Source organism: Bison bison, unplaced genomic scaffold (assembly GCF_000754665.1).
Source record: "Bison bison bison isolate TAMUID 2011002044 unplaced genomic scaffold, Bison_UMD1.0 scf7180017864293, whole genome shotgun sequence".
In the NCBI taxonomy this organism is placed as follows: Eukaryota; Metazoa; Chordata; class Mammalia; order Artiodactyla; family Bovidae; genus Bison; species Bison bison.
The window spans coordinates 2385184-2403519 of record NW_011494865.1 but is presented as its reverse complement, the minus strand read 5'-3'; the positions used below and the strand labels follow the sequence as shown (position 1 = coordinate 2403519).

At 51.8% G+C, this 18336-nt stretch overlaps 1 protein-coding gene across 1 annotated transcript in view; it reads right to left on the bottom strand.

The window, feature by feature from the left end:
* The window catches only part of SNX29 (sorting nexin 29), a 576571-nt gene that overhangs the window by 488434 nt on the left and 69801 nt on the right, over positions 1-18336 (bottom strand). Inside the window, 1 exon segment of the mRNA XM_010850681.1 lies at positions 18112-18194. Within this exon segment, the coding sequence (XP_010848983.1) occupies positions 18112-18194 (83 nt within the window).

Here is an 18336-nt window from a genome sequence, read left to right as displayed (position 1 = left end):
TCTCTTCACCCCTCTCTCTCTGCTCCCAGGAGAGAGGTGACTGGTCCCACTCCAGAGCCCAGAGGGGGAACTGGGCCAGCCCAGCTCAGAGCCCACGAGGTCTCCCTCTCTCAGGGGTACAGCCACGGCCCACCCGCCACAGTGTACACTCAGGAGCCGCCACCGTAGGGTCCCCACCTGACAAGCACTCAGATGGTGCCTATACAGGCCCACCTGGCCACAGGCTCAAAGCTCTGTTTCGCAATCAGCTTGATTTAATAACAAGCTACCATTTTGATCTGCATCTCTCTGTCTAGAAAAGGTGACATATGAGCCAAATCTTAAAGGATGAGGAAGTGCTACGCAGGCCGAAAAAGGGAGGGCGGGGGGTCTGGGGCGGGAAGGACGCCCCAGGCAGCCGGGCGGCATGGCTGGCATCAGCACGTGAACCTGACCCCAAGTGCGGAGCCCCAGAGCAGCCCAGAGCCGCTGAGACGTGGGGGCATCACTGCAAAGCGCTCGAGGACAGTCACAGGCGAGCGCCAGCTTTGTCCCTTTGACCCCCAATTCTGCCTGACGGCTGTGGGCTCCCAGATATTGAACCGCAAAGCTCAGAATCCTGCAGGGGGAGCTGGGGCTGAGACAGGAAGGGAAACTTAGCTGTGCCCAGCAGTTACCTGTTGAGGTTTTTTAACCTACGTAAGTGTATCAATATACAAAACAAAAAATGTTAACAGTAATTTTTTAAGTTGATGTTTAAGATCCGGGGGGCGGGGTGGGGGGGGAGTGGAGTTGGAGGAAGGGAAGAGTTGGAAGAATTTGGGCACAACCGACACACAGGTGCCCCCTCCGGTTCACTGATCAGGCCCCCAAGCTGAGCGAGTGGCTCCTCACAGGTGGGTGTTACTAGCTCCTTTTAGAAATAAGGAAAAGGGGTCCAGGGAGGGGAATGAGTCGGCCCGGCAGGGCCAGAGCTGTAGGAGCTGGGGTGTTCTCACCGCCCCTCTCCTTTCAGGACACAGCCCAGGGTGACTGGTTCCATCCACGCCCAGCCAGGTGACCCCCACCTTCAAAATGGCCCCCACCTCCTGGCTCTCCTGGCGGCAAAGCTGACACTTCAAACGGGTGCAACTGGTGCCTGTTTGATCGGCTGAGGAAGAAGCCTGTTTCGGACCCGCCGTGAACTGCACCGAGCTGTTACATAAACTGCAACCAGGCCAGGCTGAGAGAGAGAACGAGGAAGCTCAAGTTCAAAGACATCCTGGCCTAGGGGCCAGGAGCTCCCTCCTTCCCACGTGTGGACAAATGAGGAGTCGGAGTTGTTAAGGGTGACCCTTGTGGGGATCAACCGACCTCTACTGAAAGGAGAAAACTCAAAAGGAAAAAAATAGAACACCATGTGTGGCTCAAAAAACAACGGAGACGAGCTGAGACCAGGAGCTCACGGCCGCCCCCTGCTTAACTGCAGTTGGTGGGAGGAGCTTTGCAAGGGCAGTGAAAGTGAAAGTCACTCAGTCGTGTCCGACTCTTTGAGACCCCATGGACTACAGTCCATGGAATTCTCCAGGCCAGAATACTGGAGTGGGTAGCCTTTCCCTTCTCCAGGGGAGCTTCCCAACCCAGGGATGGAACCTGGGTCTCCTGCATTGCAGGCGGATTCTTTACCAGCTGAGCCACAAGGGAAGTCCTGCAAGGGCAGTGCCACCTCCTAAAGCACTGCAAGAGACTCCTGGAAAGGCCCTGGGGAGCGGGTTGGGCCGGGGCTGGGGCGAGGCTGCAGGCACACGGGGGTCACGGTGGAGGCGGAGTGAACAGGGCAAGGGACTGAGCAGCTGCGGCCCCGAGGGTGGGAAAAGCCCCTCCGACCGCCTGGGAGCCCCGGCAGCCACCCCACTCTGGGCCTGCCCACCCCCGCATGTCCAGGCTTCCCTCACTCCCACCGCTGCACCCTCTCTTCCTCCACTGTCCTCTCCCCAGCGAGCCCCCACCCTCACCGCCCTCATCTCCCCCACCGGCATGGGTTTGCCCCTTGCTGTTTGAGGAGCGAGGAACATAGTATGTGTGACTTTGATCTCCCCGGCCCCACCCCCAGTGTGGTTCCTGGCCTCTGTGGCTCCAGGTAAGAGGCTGGAGCTGTGCTACTGATCTGCAACTTGGATTAGGATTCCCCACTTCCGGGATCCGGGGGGGAGGGGGGGGGTGGGGTGGGGGGGACTCCTGCAGGGGGGAACTCCTGCAGGGTAAGGGTGGGGGAGGTCACCGTGGAGGTCACACACAGGTAACAAAGAATCCATCACCCCAGGGGGAGGGACCCAACTGCCTCCCTTTTCCCCTATGCAATCTTTGTTTCAGGATTTTATTTTTTTTGTTTCTGTATTTAATGACCACTGTTATTTCCCCTGGATTTTCAGCTCCCTGTGGGCAGTGTCTGTGCAGCAGGAGCTCCCATCGACTAGGTCCTGAGCACACTGGCTTTAAGCACTTCATCTGTACCAATTCATCTGGTCCACACGGCTCTGATGCTGGTTCTCTTAAAATCTGCACCTGAATGACGGTGACCCTCAGGCACAGGGCCTCTTCGGGCAGAGCTGAGTCACTGTCACCTGGACTCCCCAGGTCCCGCCATGTGACAGGTGCTCAGTAAATCTTTGTGGGCTGAATAACAGATGAATAAAGAACAGAGACATATGTCTAAATTCCATCCTCTCAAGAGGGAGGGGATAAATGTATGCATATGGCTGATTCACATCATCATTCAGCAGAAACCAACACAACGTTGTAGAGCAACTATACTGCTGATTTTTTCAAATAATTTTTTTAAATAAATGAAATAAATTCCATCTGGAATGTTCCAATTACCAAGTCAGGCACTGAAAGTCTAACAGACAAAATTCAGTGGGAAATTTCCCCTTGCAAGAGACCTGCCCAGCTTGAGGCTTTGTGCCAACTATACCAACTAGACTCAGGCTTCCCAGGTGGTTCTAGTGATAAAGAATCTGCCTGCCAATGCAGGAGATGTAAGAGATGCGAGTTCAGTAGCTGGGTCGGGAAGATCCCCTGGCGAAGGACATGGCGACCCACTCTAGTATTCTTGTCTGGAGAACCCTGTGGGCGGGCTACAGTCCTTGGGGTCACAAAGAGTCGGACACGACTGAAGCGACTTGGCATGTACACACCAACCAGATTCACTCCGTGTGGTTGCACAACCAGCGTGTGGGCTGCTGGCCCACCACCTTCTCCTGAAACTGCACTGTCAAGCCCTCACCCAGGCAGTGGCAGGCCTGGCCATCTCCCTCTGAATCATTTACTATGGGCTCTCCAAGCTGCCCAGTGTTTGGAACCGTGTTGCCAGGCAACCGGCCAGACCTCCTCACTAGTTCTGAGAATCCCTTCCCACAATAGCTGCCAGGAGGAAAAAGGACCCGCTCAGCCAGGCCTGCTGACAACCGAGGATGTTTCTCTTGCCCCCTCTGCCCGGGCTCAAGATCAGAAGTGGGGAGAAATCAAAAGGAAGCGATCAGGTTGATTACCTGGGCTTAACTCCCCCCTCTACCTATCACTCCCCATCCGCCGCCCAAAAGAGGAAAAAGAAGGCAATGATTGGGATTCAAGTGCTGAATAATATCCCTGGATAATCAATTATATCTCATGAAAAATAATGACAAAGAGAAATATTTTCTAATTAGCTGTATATTGCATTTCAAAAACACAACCGGACACCTAATCCAGAAAGTGACAGGCAACCTACGGCCACAGCTGTGCTGACAGCAAATAGGATGTTCTGTGAGCACGTGATGTTTTCCTCTAGAAAAGACCATTGCCCCCACCACCCCCGCATCATTAAAATAGGGCACCGGCGCTGGACATCGGAAATTGAGCCAGCAGCAAGCCCTAGAAGGAAAGCAGGGGAGAGGCAGGCAGAGAAAGGGCCAGAGCGCCCCCTGGTGGCTCCAGGGCTGCTCTTCCTGCAACTGACAGATACAGGCTGGAGCCTGGTTTCTTACAACTTCCCAAATCATCATATATTCAAACAAAGAAATAAATTCGAGGGCAGAAACTCATTTTCTAAAGAGGGAGTGAAGGAACGCAAGGCTGACTGAATGCCAGTAAGTATCAACTGAAGGAATTTTCAATTATCTTCTGGGAAAACAGCACCTGGGGGCTCAGTGGTAAAGAACCCGCCTGCAGTGCAGGAGGCTTGGATTTCATCCCTGGGTCGGGAAAGACCCCCTGGAGGAGGAAATGGCGATTCACTCCAGTGTTCTTGCCTGGGAAATCCCACGGACAGAGGAGCCTGGCAGGCTACACGGTCCATGGGGTCACAAAAGGGTCGAATGAGCTACACACGCTGGGTGTGACTGTCACTGCAGCTATCAGGCTGGGATCATTTATTCTGGTAACTTTTACAGGTGCTCGTCCTTATGCACCCTGCAGCCCCCCTAAATCACCTTCAGTGCAGACGTGAGAGAACTAAACAGCTCCCCAGTGCACAGGCAAGAACAAACGCTTTCTGGGATCTGTCATTTCGCTCAGGTTCATTTTTAGCCTGTTTCACTCCCTGAATCATGCAGGAGGCAGGTGGTTTAAAAACAACAACAACCAAAAAAAAAAAAAACAACTCTAAAATAAAAACATGGCTCCTGGAAAATAGCCCCACTGCCTGCTCAGGGTTTCTCATCCTGGGCACCGACATTTGGGGCTGCGTACTTCTCCACTGCAGGGCCTGGCCCGTGTGCTGCAGGGCCTTGGGCAGCAATCCCTGGGGATCACCCACCAGATTCCAGCAGCATCCGTATCCCAGCTGTGATGACCAAGATCGTCCCCAGTCATTGCCAAGTGCACCCCAGGGGTTGAGCTCACCCCCGGCTGAGAACCACTATCCTATCTCATCACACATCCATTCCCTCTCTCTTTTTTTAAGATTTATTTCTTTGTGGCTGTGCTGGGTCTTTGCTGCTGCACACCGGCTTTCTCTAGCTGCAGTGAGCAGGAGCTACTCCTCATTGTGGTACATGGCTTCTCCTTGAGGTGGCTTCCCTGGTTGCAGAGCACGGGCTCAAGGTGCACGGGCTTCAGGAGTGTAGGGCTTCATTGCCCCGACATGTGGGATCTTCCCGGACCAGGGATCAAACCCCGAATCCCCCACGTTGGCAGGTGGATTCTTAACCACCAGACCACCAGGGAAGCCCCACACTTCCATTCTTGAGGCCACTGGCCTCACAGAAAGAGTACACAGGTTCGTCTCCTCTAGAGGGGAGGGGAGATTGAGGAGGAGACGCCACGGGAAGGCACCCCCCAGGGGCCTCTGCAGGAAGGATGGTGTTGGGAAAACCGAAAATCAGGTCTGTTCACCTGCAAGTCAACGAGAAGGCCCAGACACTGTTTTCAGGATGACTAGCCAGCAAGGTACCCCCTCAGGATGTTAACAACAAAACAGCACCTTCCAGACACAGCATGTCTTTAACATGCCGGGCACTCCTCCTAGTCACGTTACGTTTCGCTTTTCCTATCAAGGTATAATTTACATAAACCATCTTGAGCATTTTTCACAGATTCATTCATTGAATCCTCACGACCCTGTCAGAAGCGTGTGATTAGCAGAGACTCATTTATGTAGAGGAGAACGCAGAGGCCCGGACAGGTTAAATAACTCCCCACTGCTAATCTGAGGAAGGAGGTGGGTAAGAACACAGTCGGTCTGGCTGGAAGGATCGTCAGGAAGCAGAATAATGATACCGAGATTATGAAGGTTGTGGCAGACGCCGGGTGCAATTATCACAAAGTGCTCTTACTTCCTTCCGAGGTCTGCAATCCTTTGAAGGAGCGTGATAAAAGCAAAGGACCTTCTCTCCAGGAAAATTCACAAAGGAGCACAAATACACAAACATCATTTTGCACACAACTGCAAGAGGCTTCTGAGGTCTCGTAAACTATCTATGGGCCTCCAAGAAGCTCCTAGACAATATAGCCTAGGCTCTGGGCTAGACCTCAGAAGAATCCTGCAAGCAGGTAATATGACTTTCATTTCACGGATTGGGAAGCCGAGTTCAGAGAAGGCAAGGCATTTGCCCAAAGTCACACAGCTCTCGAACAGCAGCACCGTGGTCTGCCTGACCCCAGCATTCCTTCCGCCCCGAAAGGCTGCCTTCGCAGCAGTCCATCCACCACCACCCACACCAGGGTACTAGAAAAATAAGGGATGCACAGAGACAACGGATGCACACGCATGAACTAGCAGGACTGGCGATGGAAACTTGGCAGTGACCACGGGAAGGCTGCTGGCCTCTCAGAATGAAAACCTCAAGGTGACCTTTGCCTCTCATAAAGAATGCTGATGCTGCTTTACACATTCTGCAAGACAGCGTCGTTTCAAAGCAGTCTCCAGGAGCCTGGGCTCACTCACACTTCCCACATCGACCAACACCTGGCCCAGAGTCGAGAAAGTTGCGGCCAAGTATCAGAGCCAGTGTGATCACGGATACCAGATCCCACAGCCAAAGGTCACTCAAAGTCAATGCAACAGTCAACAACATTTGCAGAGGAAAGAGTCAGCGAGGGGGAGATGCACACACCTGCCTTGCCATCAGGACAGCCCAGGAGACCAGGCCTGATGCTGGAGTCATCCAGACTTTGACAACCCAGCGCTGCAACGGCTGCAAAAGTGGGGTGTGAACATCATGGCCCTTTTCCTGGAACAGATGGCTAGAAATGCAAGGAGTCCCTGAGGGTGGGCTCCTCCGCTTTAGAGCTGGGGAAACTGAGGCCCAGAGAGGCACTGTGGCCTTGCTGCTATCAGAGCCGGAATCAGAATCAGGTGCTCCCGACTCCCAGGCTGGTGCTCCTCCTGCCCCAGCTGCCTCCTCCCCGATGCAGCAGGGAATGGGGCAAACAGTCACGCGCTCCTCCACTCCGCAGGCAGCTGCATGGCTTCGGGTTTTTCCCGAGGACCAGACAAGGGCCGCAAAGATGATGAGAACAGATGTACGCTTGCACTTGGGGAACTCACTTTCAGTTCGTTCCTACCAGAGCCTTTGTGATTTTTCATGTGTTACAACGAGAATACCCGCTCGTGCTTTCCTTCCTTCATGCCTCCAACTAAAGTGTCTTTTATTATTTGTTTGTTTTCGGCTGTGCTGGGTCTTCACTGCGGTGCGGGCTTTCTCTACTTGTGGCGAGCAGGGGCTGCTCTCTAGCTGTGGTGCACAGGGTCTCGTTGCAGTGGCCTCTCTGGCCACAGGGCACAGGCTCTAGGCGTACAGGCTTCCGTGGTTGCAGCCGCAGGCTCAGTAGTCGTGGCGCACGGGCTCAGCTGCTCCACAGCATGTAGGATCTTCCCGACCAGGGATCGAACCACTGTCCCCTGCACTGGCAGGCAGATTCCCACCCACTGTACCACCAGGAAGTCCCAACTAAAGTGTCTTTGAGCAGCAAGTACACGGCCGGCAGGGTTTCCAGCACCGGGCACTGAAGGAGCCGGCAGACAAAAAGGTGGGTGGTAAGAGGTGGGTGACGGTAGCAGGCCCTCAGATGGGCGGCCAGGGAAGGGAAGCCCATGGGGTCATTTCCACAGGCCTGAATGCTTGGCTTGAGGGCAGAGCATTCCAGAGGCTGCAAGTGTCCAGGAACAGCAGTGGGAGAGGAACCCAGGCTCCCCCAAGTCCTCACAGTGGGACCTTCACCACAGCCTCCACTTCTCCAACTGCAAAATGAAGCTAACACCCCCACTTTGCAGGAATGCTGAGAAAATTGAGTGATAGCATAGACACAGCCTGGTTCACAGCTGGAAAATACACGGGGAGATACCCATGTTATTCATCTTTTCCAGGACCTCAGTGAAGGAAGATATGTAGTTGCCCCCAGAAGTACGTACGAACTTACAGGTGGATCTGGTATCTGAAGCCAAGCAGGCATCATCTGGAAACAACCAGCATGGAAACATGAGACCAGAGTCAAGAATCCGACGGGTTTAGCTCTGACTGGTTCCAAATAGGAAAAGGAACACGTCAAGGCTGTATATTATCACCCTGCTTATTTAACTTATATGCAGAGAACATCATGAGAAATGCTGGACTGGAAGAAACACAAGCTGGAATCAAGATTGCCGGGAGAAATATCAATAACCTCAGATATGCAGATGACACACCCTTATGGCAGAAAGTGAAGAGGAACTCAAAAGCCTCTTGATGAAAGTGAAAGTGGAGAGTGAAAAAGTTGGCTTAAAGCTCAACATTCAGAAAACGAAGATCATGGCATCCAGTCCCATCACTTCATGGGAAATAGATGGGGAAACAGTGGAAACAGTGTCAGACTTTATTTTGGGGGGCTCCAAAATCACTGCAGATGGTGACTGCAGCCTTGAAATTAAAAGACGCTTACTCCTTGGAAGGAAGGTTATGACCAACCTAGATAGCATATTCAAAAGCAGAGACATTACTTTGCCAACAAAGGTCCGTCTATTCAAGGCTATGGTTTTTCCTGTGGTCATTTATGGATGTGCGAGTTGGACTGTGAAGAAGGCTGAGCACCGAAGAATTGATGCTTTTGAAGTGTGGTGTTGGAGAAGACTCTTGAGAGTCCCTTGGACTGCAAGGAGATCCAACCAGTCCATTCTGAAGGAGATCAGCCCTGGGATTTCTTTGGAGGGAATGATGCTGAAGCTGAAACTCCAGTACTTTGGCCACCTCATGCGAAGAATGGACTCATTGGAAAAGACTCTGATGCTGGGAGGGACTGGGGGCAAGAGGAGAAGGGGACGGCAGAGGATGAGATGGCTGGATGGCATCACTATATCAATGGACATGAGTCTGAGTGAACTCCGGGAGTTTGTGATGGACAGGGAGGCCTGGTGTGCTGCGATGCATGGGGTCACAAAGAGTTGGACACGACTGAGCGACTGAACTGAACTGAACTGAAGGTTGACAGCGTGGGCTTCCCAGGTGGCTCAGCGGTAAAGAACCTGCCAGTGCAGGAGATGCCAGTTCTATCCGTGGGTGGGGAAGATCCCTTGGAGGAGGAAATGACAACCCACTGAAGTGTTCTTGCCTGGGAAATCCCATGGACAGAGGAGCCTGGCGGGCTACAGTCCATGGGGATCACGAACAGTTGGACAATGACTTAGGGACTAAACCACAACAACAGCATTAGAGTGTGGACCCTTGGGGCTACTGAATGGGCTCAGAGCCGATCCCCGAAGAGGATCCCCAGAAAAGATTTCGGGAAGAGCTGGCCTCCCTCGGACCTGGGTGACACCACCGCCCGAAGCCTGCGCACGGCAAGATGACACTGGACGTCTCACTGAGTCTCTCACTGTCCCCCGTCCTTGGCCAGGTCCTCGGCCTCCACGGGAAATGACCCGACTCTGAAGAACCAGAAAAGCAATGCTCACCACCTATGGAAGCTTCTCCACACAGGAGAAGGCTCTGACCCCACACAACGCCTGGTTCAGGGCTCGGGTTTTGTGCCTTGGGATGTTAGCACATTTAACCCTCCAATCGACCCTGAGAAGCCAGTGTAAGTGTCTTCATTTTACCAATGAGGAACCAGGGCCCAGAGAGTCTGAGGTAAAAGGAAAAGAAACCAAGGGACTTCCCTGGTTGTCCAGAGGCTGAGACTCCGTGCTCCCAAGGTGGGCGGCCCAGGTTTGATCCCTGGTCGGGGAGCGTGCTGCCAACTGGGAGTTCGTATGTCACAACTAAGACCCAGTGAAGCCAAACAAATAAATACTGATGAAAGAGAAACGTAGCTGGGAAGTTCCTGGAGCTGGGGCTTGACCCCAGGACGGAGGCTCCAGACAGGCCTCCTACCCCAAGCCTCTCCCACTGTTGCCCTTAGCACGTCTGTCTGAACTATGGGTATTGGCGCCCCACACTCAGGGCGCCCACCAGGCACTGTCAGCGCTTGAGAAAGTGAGGATGGCAGAGTCAACTGCGAGGCACAAGGGAGGCCCTTCAGGGTCCACTCAGGAGAGGAAGGGCGGCCAGGAAGGAGACAGGCAGGCACGCAGATCAACAGTCTGCGCTCTGCAAGAATGAGTGGCGAGAGTCACGTGGCGCCTGCTTGAGACCCCGCGCTGACGTCCTGCTGCACTGGGGGTAAAGCCCGGGTTCTCCAGCTCAGCTCTCCCCCTCACCTCCGCCCAGGCACCACCAAGCCCGGCCCCGTGTCCTGCAGCCTGTCTCCCGAGAGAGAGACCTTCCGGAGTAACGCACTGAAAACAGCACCCCCCACGTGTCTGTCCTCCCACTGGCCTGCTGAGCCCCCAGGGCAAGACTCGCCACTTGTTCCGCCAAGTGCAGGCCGGGAGCATCGCAGTGTCTGTCAACTGGTCAGCACTGGCATAAGAAGGTTCTGAATGTACAAAAAAAAAAAATCTATCAAATAGTAGAAGAATGGGAGGAAGGGAAGGAAGAAGAAAGAAAGGGACAAAAGGAAAGTGCGCTTTTTTTCTTCATCCAGAAAAGCACTCTTCAAAAATTTGCCAAGAGGGCAGATCATATGTTAAGTGCTCTTCATCATTCAACCAACCCGTCGGGAGGTTGGGAGGAAACTGGTGAGTGATGGATTGTGTTTCCGGCATTGACTGAGGTGATACCATTTAATGAGTATTAATCATCATCATTGGAGAAGGCAATGGCAACCCACTCCAGTACTCTTGCCTGGAAAATCCCATGGACAGGGGAGCCTGGTAGGCTGCAGTCCATGAGATCGCTAAGAGTCGGACATGACTGAGCGACTTCACTTTCACTTTTCTCTTTCATGCACTGGAGAAGGAAATGGCAACCCACTCCAGTGTTCTTGCCTGGAGAATCCCAGGGAAGGGGGAGCCTGGTGGGCTGCCGTCTATGGGGTCGCACAGGGTCGGACATGACTGAAGCGACTTAGCAGCAGTAGCAGCAGCAGCAGCATCATCATAATTATTACTGACCACCGAGAGCCCCTCCTCCGCCATCCCCATGAGCCACGCTTGCCTGCGAGCCCTCAGCATTAGCTAACCCTGCTCGTCACCACACAGACGAACGCACGCCCGGCCAGAGCAGAGATGCCTGCTGTTTCAAAAACACTCCCGGGGTCTGGATCAACCTCCATCGTGACGGTGCTGTAGCACGGCTTCTCTCTTGCCCACCGCCCCCATCTGACCCTCACGGGCCCCAGACTAGAGCTGAGGACTATTTAACCTAAAATTCTGTTGAAACACTGTTGCCACAAGTTCAGTTTAAAAGAATGCCAAAAGTTAAACGGAACTGCAAAATAGAAAATGGAATTTTATTCATCATAAAATTTGGTGACTGGAGTAAGTCAGCTTCAACAGCAAATGATGACCAGGTGGAAAGCTATATTGTGCCAATTCCAGGGTAGAATGAGAAGTCCTGCTGGGTATTTTTAAAGGCCTTGGAGGTGAACCACACGGATTTCTTGTGTCCAGGTTCACTTCAAAAATATACCATTTTCTTTTGTGTCCATTCCAGTATATTAGGCAAACTCTTTTTCTATTTACCCCTTCAAAATAAGGTCATACTTTGGTCCCATAAAAGAGAGACAAAGACTTCTGAGATAAAGATGGAGAAAAGAGAACGAGTGTTAAAAGGATTTGAATAATAATTTAAAAAATTAAATATTTGTTATTTCAGGAAGACGTGAAAATGATCGCCTCTGGCTTCCCTGGTAGCTCAGTTGGTAAGGAATCCACCTGCAATGCAAGAGGTCCCAGTTCAATTCCTGGGTTGGGAAGATCCCCTGGAGAAGGGATAGGCTATCTACTCCAGCATTCTTGGGCTTTCTTGGTGGCTCAGCTGCTAAAGAATCCACCTGCAATGCGGGAGACCTGGGTTCAATTCCTGGGTTGGGAAGATCCCCTGGAGAAAGGCTGGCTACCCACTCCAGTGTTCTGGCCTGGAGAATTCCATGGACTGTACAGTCCATGGGGTCACAGAGAAATGAATCGAACACGACTGAGCGACTTTCATTTTAAACTTTTCAGGTGAAATTTCAAGAACCATCTACAGTGAGCAGAGTGGCAGAGGCCCTGGGTTCTGAGCAGGGAGAGGCGGAGAGGTGCGGGCAGAAACTGCAGAGCGAGTTCCCGGACCATCCACTAGGTGGCGCATGAACCCAGGACAGAGGGGAGTCAGCCGTGACGGCGGGCGCGTTCGAGGAAGGGGTGGACCGGGGAGGCCGAGAGGCAGCGACGTGGGGTCAGCGCGGCCAGGGTCACGGCCCCACTGACCCTCAGGGTCTCAGTACGTTTGAGCGGCAGTAACAGGACACAGCAGACTGGGCGGCTGATAAACAACAGAAATGTACTGCTCACCGTTCTGGGGGCCGGAAGTCTAAGACTGGGGCGCCAGGGTGGGCAGGGGAGGACCCTCCGACAGGATGAAGCAGCTACAACACAGGCCGGGGGTCACCTGGTGGGACATCAGGGCGACATCCAGGGGACAGAGTTGGGGTTTCTCCGCCAGGCTCCTCTGGGGTTCGAGAGAGTTGAGCGTCTCCTCTGGAGAGGAATCCAAGCTGCTGCCCATAGGTACGTGTATGCGTGCATGCTCAGTCCCTTCGGTCATGTCCGACTCTGCGACTCCATGGACCGCAGTCCACCAGGCTGCTCTGTCCATGGGATTCTCCACGCACGAATACCAGAGCGAGTTGCCATGCCCTCCTCCAGGGGATCTTCCCCACCCCGGGATCGAACCCACATCTCCTGCATTGGAAGGCAGGTTCTTTACCGCTGGGCCACCTGGAAATTTCGTCTCTCTCAAATTCATGTGTTTTGATTACATTTGGAGGTAGGAACTTTAAAGAGGCAATTAAAGCTTCTTTATGAGAAGAAGAGACACCAGGGATGCGCACTCACAGAGAGAAGGCCATCAAGCCAAGAGAGAGGCCTCACCAGAAACCAGACTGCAGGCGCCTCAAGAACTATGAGAAACACACTTCTGCTGTTTACGCTGCCGGTGTGGGGTACTTTGTTAACAACAACCCTAGCAAAGTACAATAATACTCCCTGGATACCCAGACAGACTAGCTCTCATTCTTTTTTTTTTGCAATAACACAGGAGGCAGGGGTGAGATGGGGAGGGTACAAGTCAAAAGCACCCACGCTGACAAAACTTCTAAGGGTTCTGATCTCTCGTCTGGAATACCCACCGGACAGACAACAACTTCAGTGAAGGTTCCCTGAAATTTACAGCCACCACTGCAAAAACAGAACCCCCGCCCACCACACACACCCTTATCCCCAACAAACCACACTGCTACCGAGTGTTGAGGGTCAAAATGTGGATGTGGTGAAGTTTTTCTTCAGAGATGCAGGCTGTAAACTCTGGATTTGCCAAAGATACCAAATAAGAAAACCAGATTTACACTGGTTAGAAAAGTGTAGGTCTGGGCTTCCCAGGCGGCTCAGTGGGAAAGAATCCACCTGCCAAGGTAAGAGACAGGGGTTCTATCCCTGATCCGGGAAGATCCCATATGCCGTGGAGCAACTAAGCCCACGTGCCACAACTACTGAGCCTGTGCTCTCGGGCCCGGGACCCACAACTACTGAGCCCATGAAGCCCTAGAGCCGTGCTCCGCAACAGGAGAAGCCACCGCAACGAGAAGCCCACGCACCACAGCTAGAGCGCAGTTCTCGCAAAGCAACGACCGCCGAGCACAGCCAAAAATAAAAACAAGTAAAATTGTGTTTTAAAAAGTGACAGTTGCTCAGCTGTTCGACTCTTTGCGACCCCAGGGACTGTAGCCCACCAGGCTCCTCTGTCCAAGGGAAGGTGCGTTTCCCTTCTCCAGGGGATGTTCCTGACCCGGGGATCAAACTCAGGTCTCCTGCACTGCAGGCAGATTCTTTATCATCTGAGCCACCAGGAAAGCCCTTTTTTTATTTAAAGCATACAACTAAAAATAAAAAAGCCAGTCTAGATCCCTGCCATCAGCATAAGTCAAGTGCATTCAGAGGCATGTCCTTACTGAAACACATGGGCCAGCATCTTCCTCAAAGTCAGAAGACGTCTGAGGCAGACCCACAGACCACGATCTCTCTTGACCCTGAAGAGTAACTGACAAAGCTCATCGTGTCTGAGATGGCGGGACCACATCCCAGGGTGCAGAGACCCACGTGAAAGCACAGCGCCGGGTGCCCGGGGCCAGGTGGGTGCGGAGCATCGAGATGTTCGTATCCTTGCTAATGGTGCCCAGGACGAGGCGCCGGGGAAGCCTGGCCTTCCTGCCCTCAGTCTCGGGGTCACCGTTCTTCTCAAAACAAATGTAAATGAGGCAAAAACTGGTGTGATTCAGAGCAGATGCACCTGGGGGCCAGAGTAAGGTCTCAGCTCTCCACGTCACGGTGTGACCCAGGGCAGCACTGCAGGTGCCAAGACGAGGCATCAAACGGGCAGAGAGAGAATTCCTCTGCCCGCTTCCGCTCCTCCCGCTGACTTCTGGAAACACGTTAATACCTGCCTTTTGCACTAAGATAGTGTTGCCACCGTTCTCACCCTTAGACAGGCAACCACGTCCAGGCCAACTCACTGGCGCTGGCTCCTCTTCATTGTCTCTACTTTCACAGTTACCTGCTACTCAAGGCAACTAAGAGTGGCTCTCCCCAGTACAGGAATCACATAAAACTCCACTTTTAGGACTTCCCTGGTGGCTCAGTGGCTAAGAGTCCACACTCCGAATGCAGGGGGGCCTGGGCTCAATCCCTGGTCAGGGAACTAGATCCCATATGCCACACCTAAGACCCAGCACAGTCAAAAATAAAAAAATTATTTTTAAATAAATAAAAGAACATTGGATGCCCCTCAGACTCCACTCTTCCTTCCTTAGTCAAAGTCACTCAGTCGTGTCTGACTCTTTGAGACTCCATGGACTATACAGTCCATGGAATTGCAAAAACACTGGAGTTGGTAGCCTTTCCCTTTTCCAGGGGATTTTTCCAACCCAGGGGATCAAACCGGGGTCTTCCGCATTGCAGGCGGATTCTTCACCAGCTAAGCTACCAGGGAAACCCTCTTCCTTCCTTAGCCATGAGGTTATTTTTGGGAGAAAACGAGATGGACACGTTGTCTCCTGAGTAGCCGGGGAGGCCTTGGGACGGATGTCAGCCACACAAGTGGGAACCTGTGTGCACTTTCTAGGAAGGGTCCTCACTGCTTGGGGGAGCGGAAAGGTTCATCTTCTTTGTGCCAGAGATCCAATGCATTGTCTGGTGATGAAGCCCATGGGTCTCTTCTCAGAAAAATGTTTTCAAATACATAACATAAAACACTCAAGATTACAAAGGAAACTGATTACACTAAAACAGAATTAACAAAATGTAAAAAAAGACAAGTGACAAACTAGCACACAGGATTTTACATTTTCTCATTAAAAAACTATTTTCAAGCAGCAATGACATCATGAGATCTTTTTCATATCACTGTTACAGGAGCCAGTGACTTCCATTGCTCGCTTGGCTGAGACGCCTAAGGTTTCTATGATTCGCTGCTACTTTCATCGTTACAGAAAATGCCATCTAAGCAACCATCAACAGATGAGTGGACAAAGAAGATACACACAAACACACAGACACAAAAACAGACAGACAGACAGACACACACAGACACACACACACACACACACACACACACACACACACACACACACAGAGGAATATTATTCAGCCATGAAAAAGAATGAAATTTTGCCATTAGAAGCAACACAGACGGACTCAGAAGGTACCACGCTTAGTACAGAAAAGAACAAATACTATATATCACTTGTATGTGGAATCTTAAAATAAAACAAACAGATGAACATAGCAAATGAATAACAGGCTCACGGATACAGAGGACAACTAGGGGTTACCAGTAGGGAGAGAGAATGGGAAGGGGCAAAATGGAGGGAAGGTAAGAGGTACATGTGACGATGGGCAAAATAAACCGCAGGGGAACACTGTGCACAGAGACCCAGCCAGCATCACAGTGACTTCATACCCAACACAGCCCATAAACACGCTGAGTCACTGTGCTGCACACCCGGAACTAATAACATTGTAAACAATACTGCAACTAAAAAAAATAAATGCAGGATTTCCCCGGTGGTCCAGTGGTTAAGAATCCACTTGCCAATGCAGAGTGCGTGGGTTTGATCCCTGGTCCAGGAAGAGTCCACCTGCCACAGGGTAACTGAGCCTGTGCCCCGCAACAAGAGAAGCCACTGCAACGAGAAGCCTGCGCATCACAATGAGAGAAAGCCCCCATGCAGCAAGAAGACCAGCACAGCCAGAAACAAAGGTAATTAATTAAAAAATAATAATAAAAAGTGAAGGCAATACTGAATACTAAATTTCAGAGGCTAGAGGAAAAAGTCGTAACTTTTTTCCCAAGTTCAGATCCCTGATTCCTACCTAAGGAAATGGCGGAAGTTTCTCCTTTGCCCCCTCCTCATTCCTGATACCTGGGATGAGAATGAGATGGCTGGACCTGAAACAGCCATTTTGTACAACGAGGCAAGACAGAAGAAGCCCTACTCTCTAGTAACCATGGAGCCACACACTGGCCCAGCCTGCCTACCTCTGGGCAGAAAGGTGATTTCTATCATATTAAGCCACAGCTGGTTGGTTTATTCTTTATTATATAAAGCCACTCAAACCTAACCTTTCCTCAAGAGCCTCTTGATGAAAGTAAAAGAGGAGAGTGAAAAAGCTGGCTTAAAACTCAACATTCAAAAAACAAAGATCTTGGCATCCAGTCCCATCACTTCATGGCAAATAGATGGGGAAACAATGGAAAAGGTGACAGACTTTATTGTCTTGGGCTCCAAAATCAATGCAGATGGTGACTGCAGCCACAAAATTAAAAGACGCTTGCCCCCAGGAAGAAAAGCTACGACCAACCTAGGCAGCATATTAAAAAGCAGAGACATTACTTTGCCAACAAAGGGCATTCTAGTCAAAGCTATGGTTTTTCCAGTGGTCATGTATGGATGTGAGGGTTGGACCACAAAGAAAGCTGAGCGCAGTAGAACTGATGCTTCTGAACTGTAGTGTTGGAGAAGACTCTTAAGAGTCATTTGGACTGCAAGGGGATCCAACCAGTCCATCCTAAAGGAAATAGTCCTGAATATTCATTGGAAGGACTGATGCTAAAGCTGAAACTCCAATACTTTGGCCATCTGATGTGAAGAACTGACTCATTGGAAAAGACCCTGAGAAAGATGCTGAGAAAGATTAAAGGCAGGAGGAGAATGGGACGACAGAGGATGAGATGGTTGGATGGTATCACCGACTCAATGGACGTGAGTTTAAGCAAGCTCCGGGAGTTGGTGATGGACAGAGAGGCCTGGCGTGCTACAGTCCCTGGGGCTGCAAAGAGTCAGACACGACTGAGCGACTGAACTGAAACCTAACCTTAACTGCTGTACATTTTCTGAGCGGTGAGGTTGTCAACAGGTTGCACCTGATCATTAGCAACCTTCACTCATCTTTGAGAGACACACTCTCCCTTATGTACAAAAGTGATTCCTCCAGAGATACAAAGGAAACCCAACTAGAAACCTCCTCTGTAGCTGACGGCCTTGCAGGAAGCAAACCCTGAAACCACGAAGGACGGAAGTTTCCCTCGGCCTCCCTGCTGCTCCACCTCCGTGTCTTTAGGGCAGGAGTCCTCAACCCCCGAGCTGGTACAGTTCAAGACCTGCTGGGAACCAGGCCACACAGCAAGAAGGGAAAGGCAGTGAGCGAGCGAACCTTCATCTGCATTCACAGCTGCTCCCCATCATGCGCCTAACTGCCTGAGCTCTGCCTCCCCTTACATCGGGGGAGGCATAATAAAGGTAAAGAGCCTGAATCATCCAGAAACCATCCCTGCCCCCTGGGTAAATGGAAAAATTGTCTTCCATGAAACTGGTCCCTGAGGGCGTAAAGGCTGGGGGCTCCTACTTTAACAAAACGATGCATGAACCCAGGTATCAGGTTTCACAGCTCAGGGAGCTTACACACCACACTTCAAGTCCACAACCAGGCACCCACACACCTGACTTCCTCCCAGACTCTGTAAAGTCGCAGTCATGCAGGAGCCAGCGCGAAGGCACTGACTCCAGGATGTGCAGGCCCCAGGGTCACCCAGGGATGGCGGACGCTGCCCAGAAAGTACTTACTAACTGTCATGGACTCTGGTACCGAGGCAGAAGGTAACAGGCTGCTCAGAGGACTCTCCTGGCCTGGAGGACTGGCTTCCACACTGGAAAGGCAAGCAGAGGGAAGTTAAGAGTCAGCCACTTAAAACATGCCACCTCGACATTCAAAACACATGCAGCCAGCCCTGAGCTCATTCAGGTTTCCCAACTCAAAGGAAGGGAAGGCGCCCTTTGCGGTCACAGTCC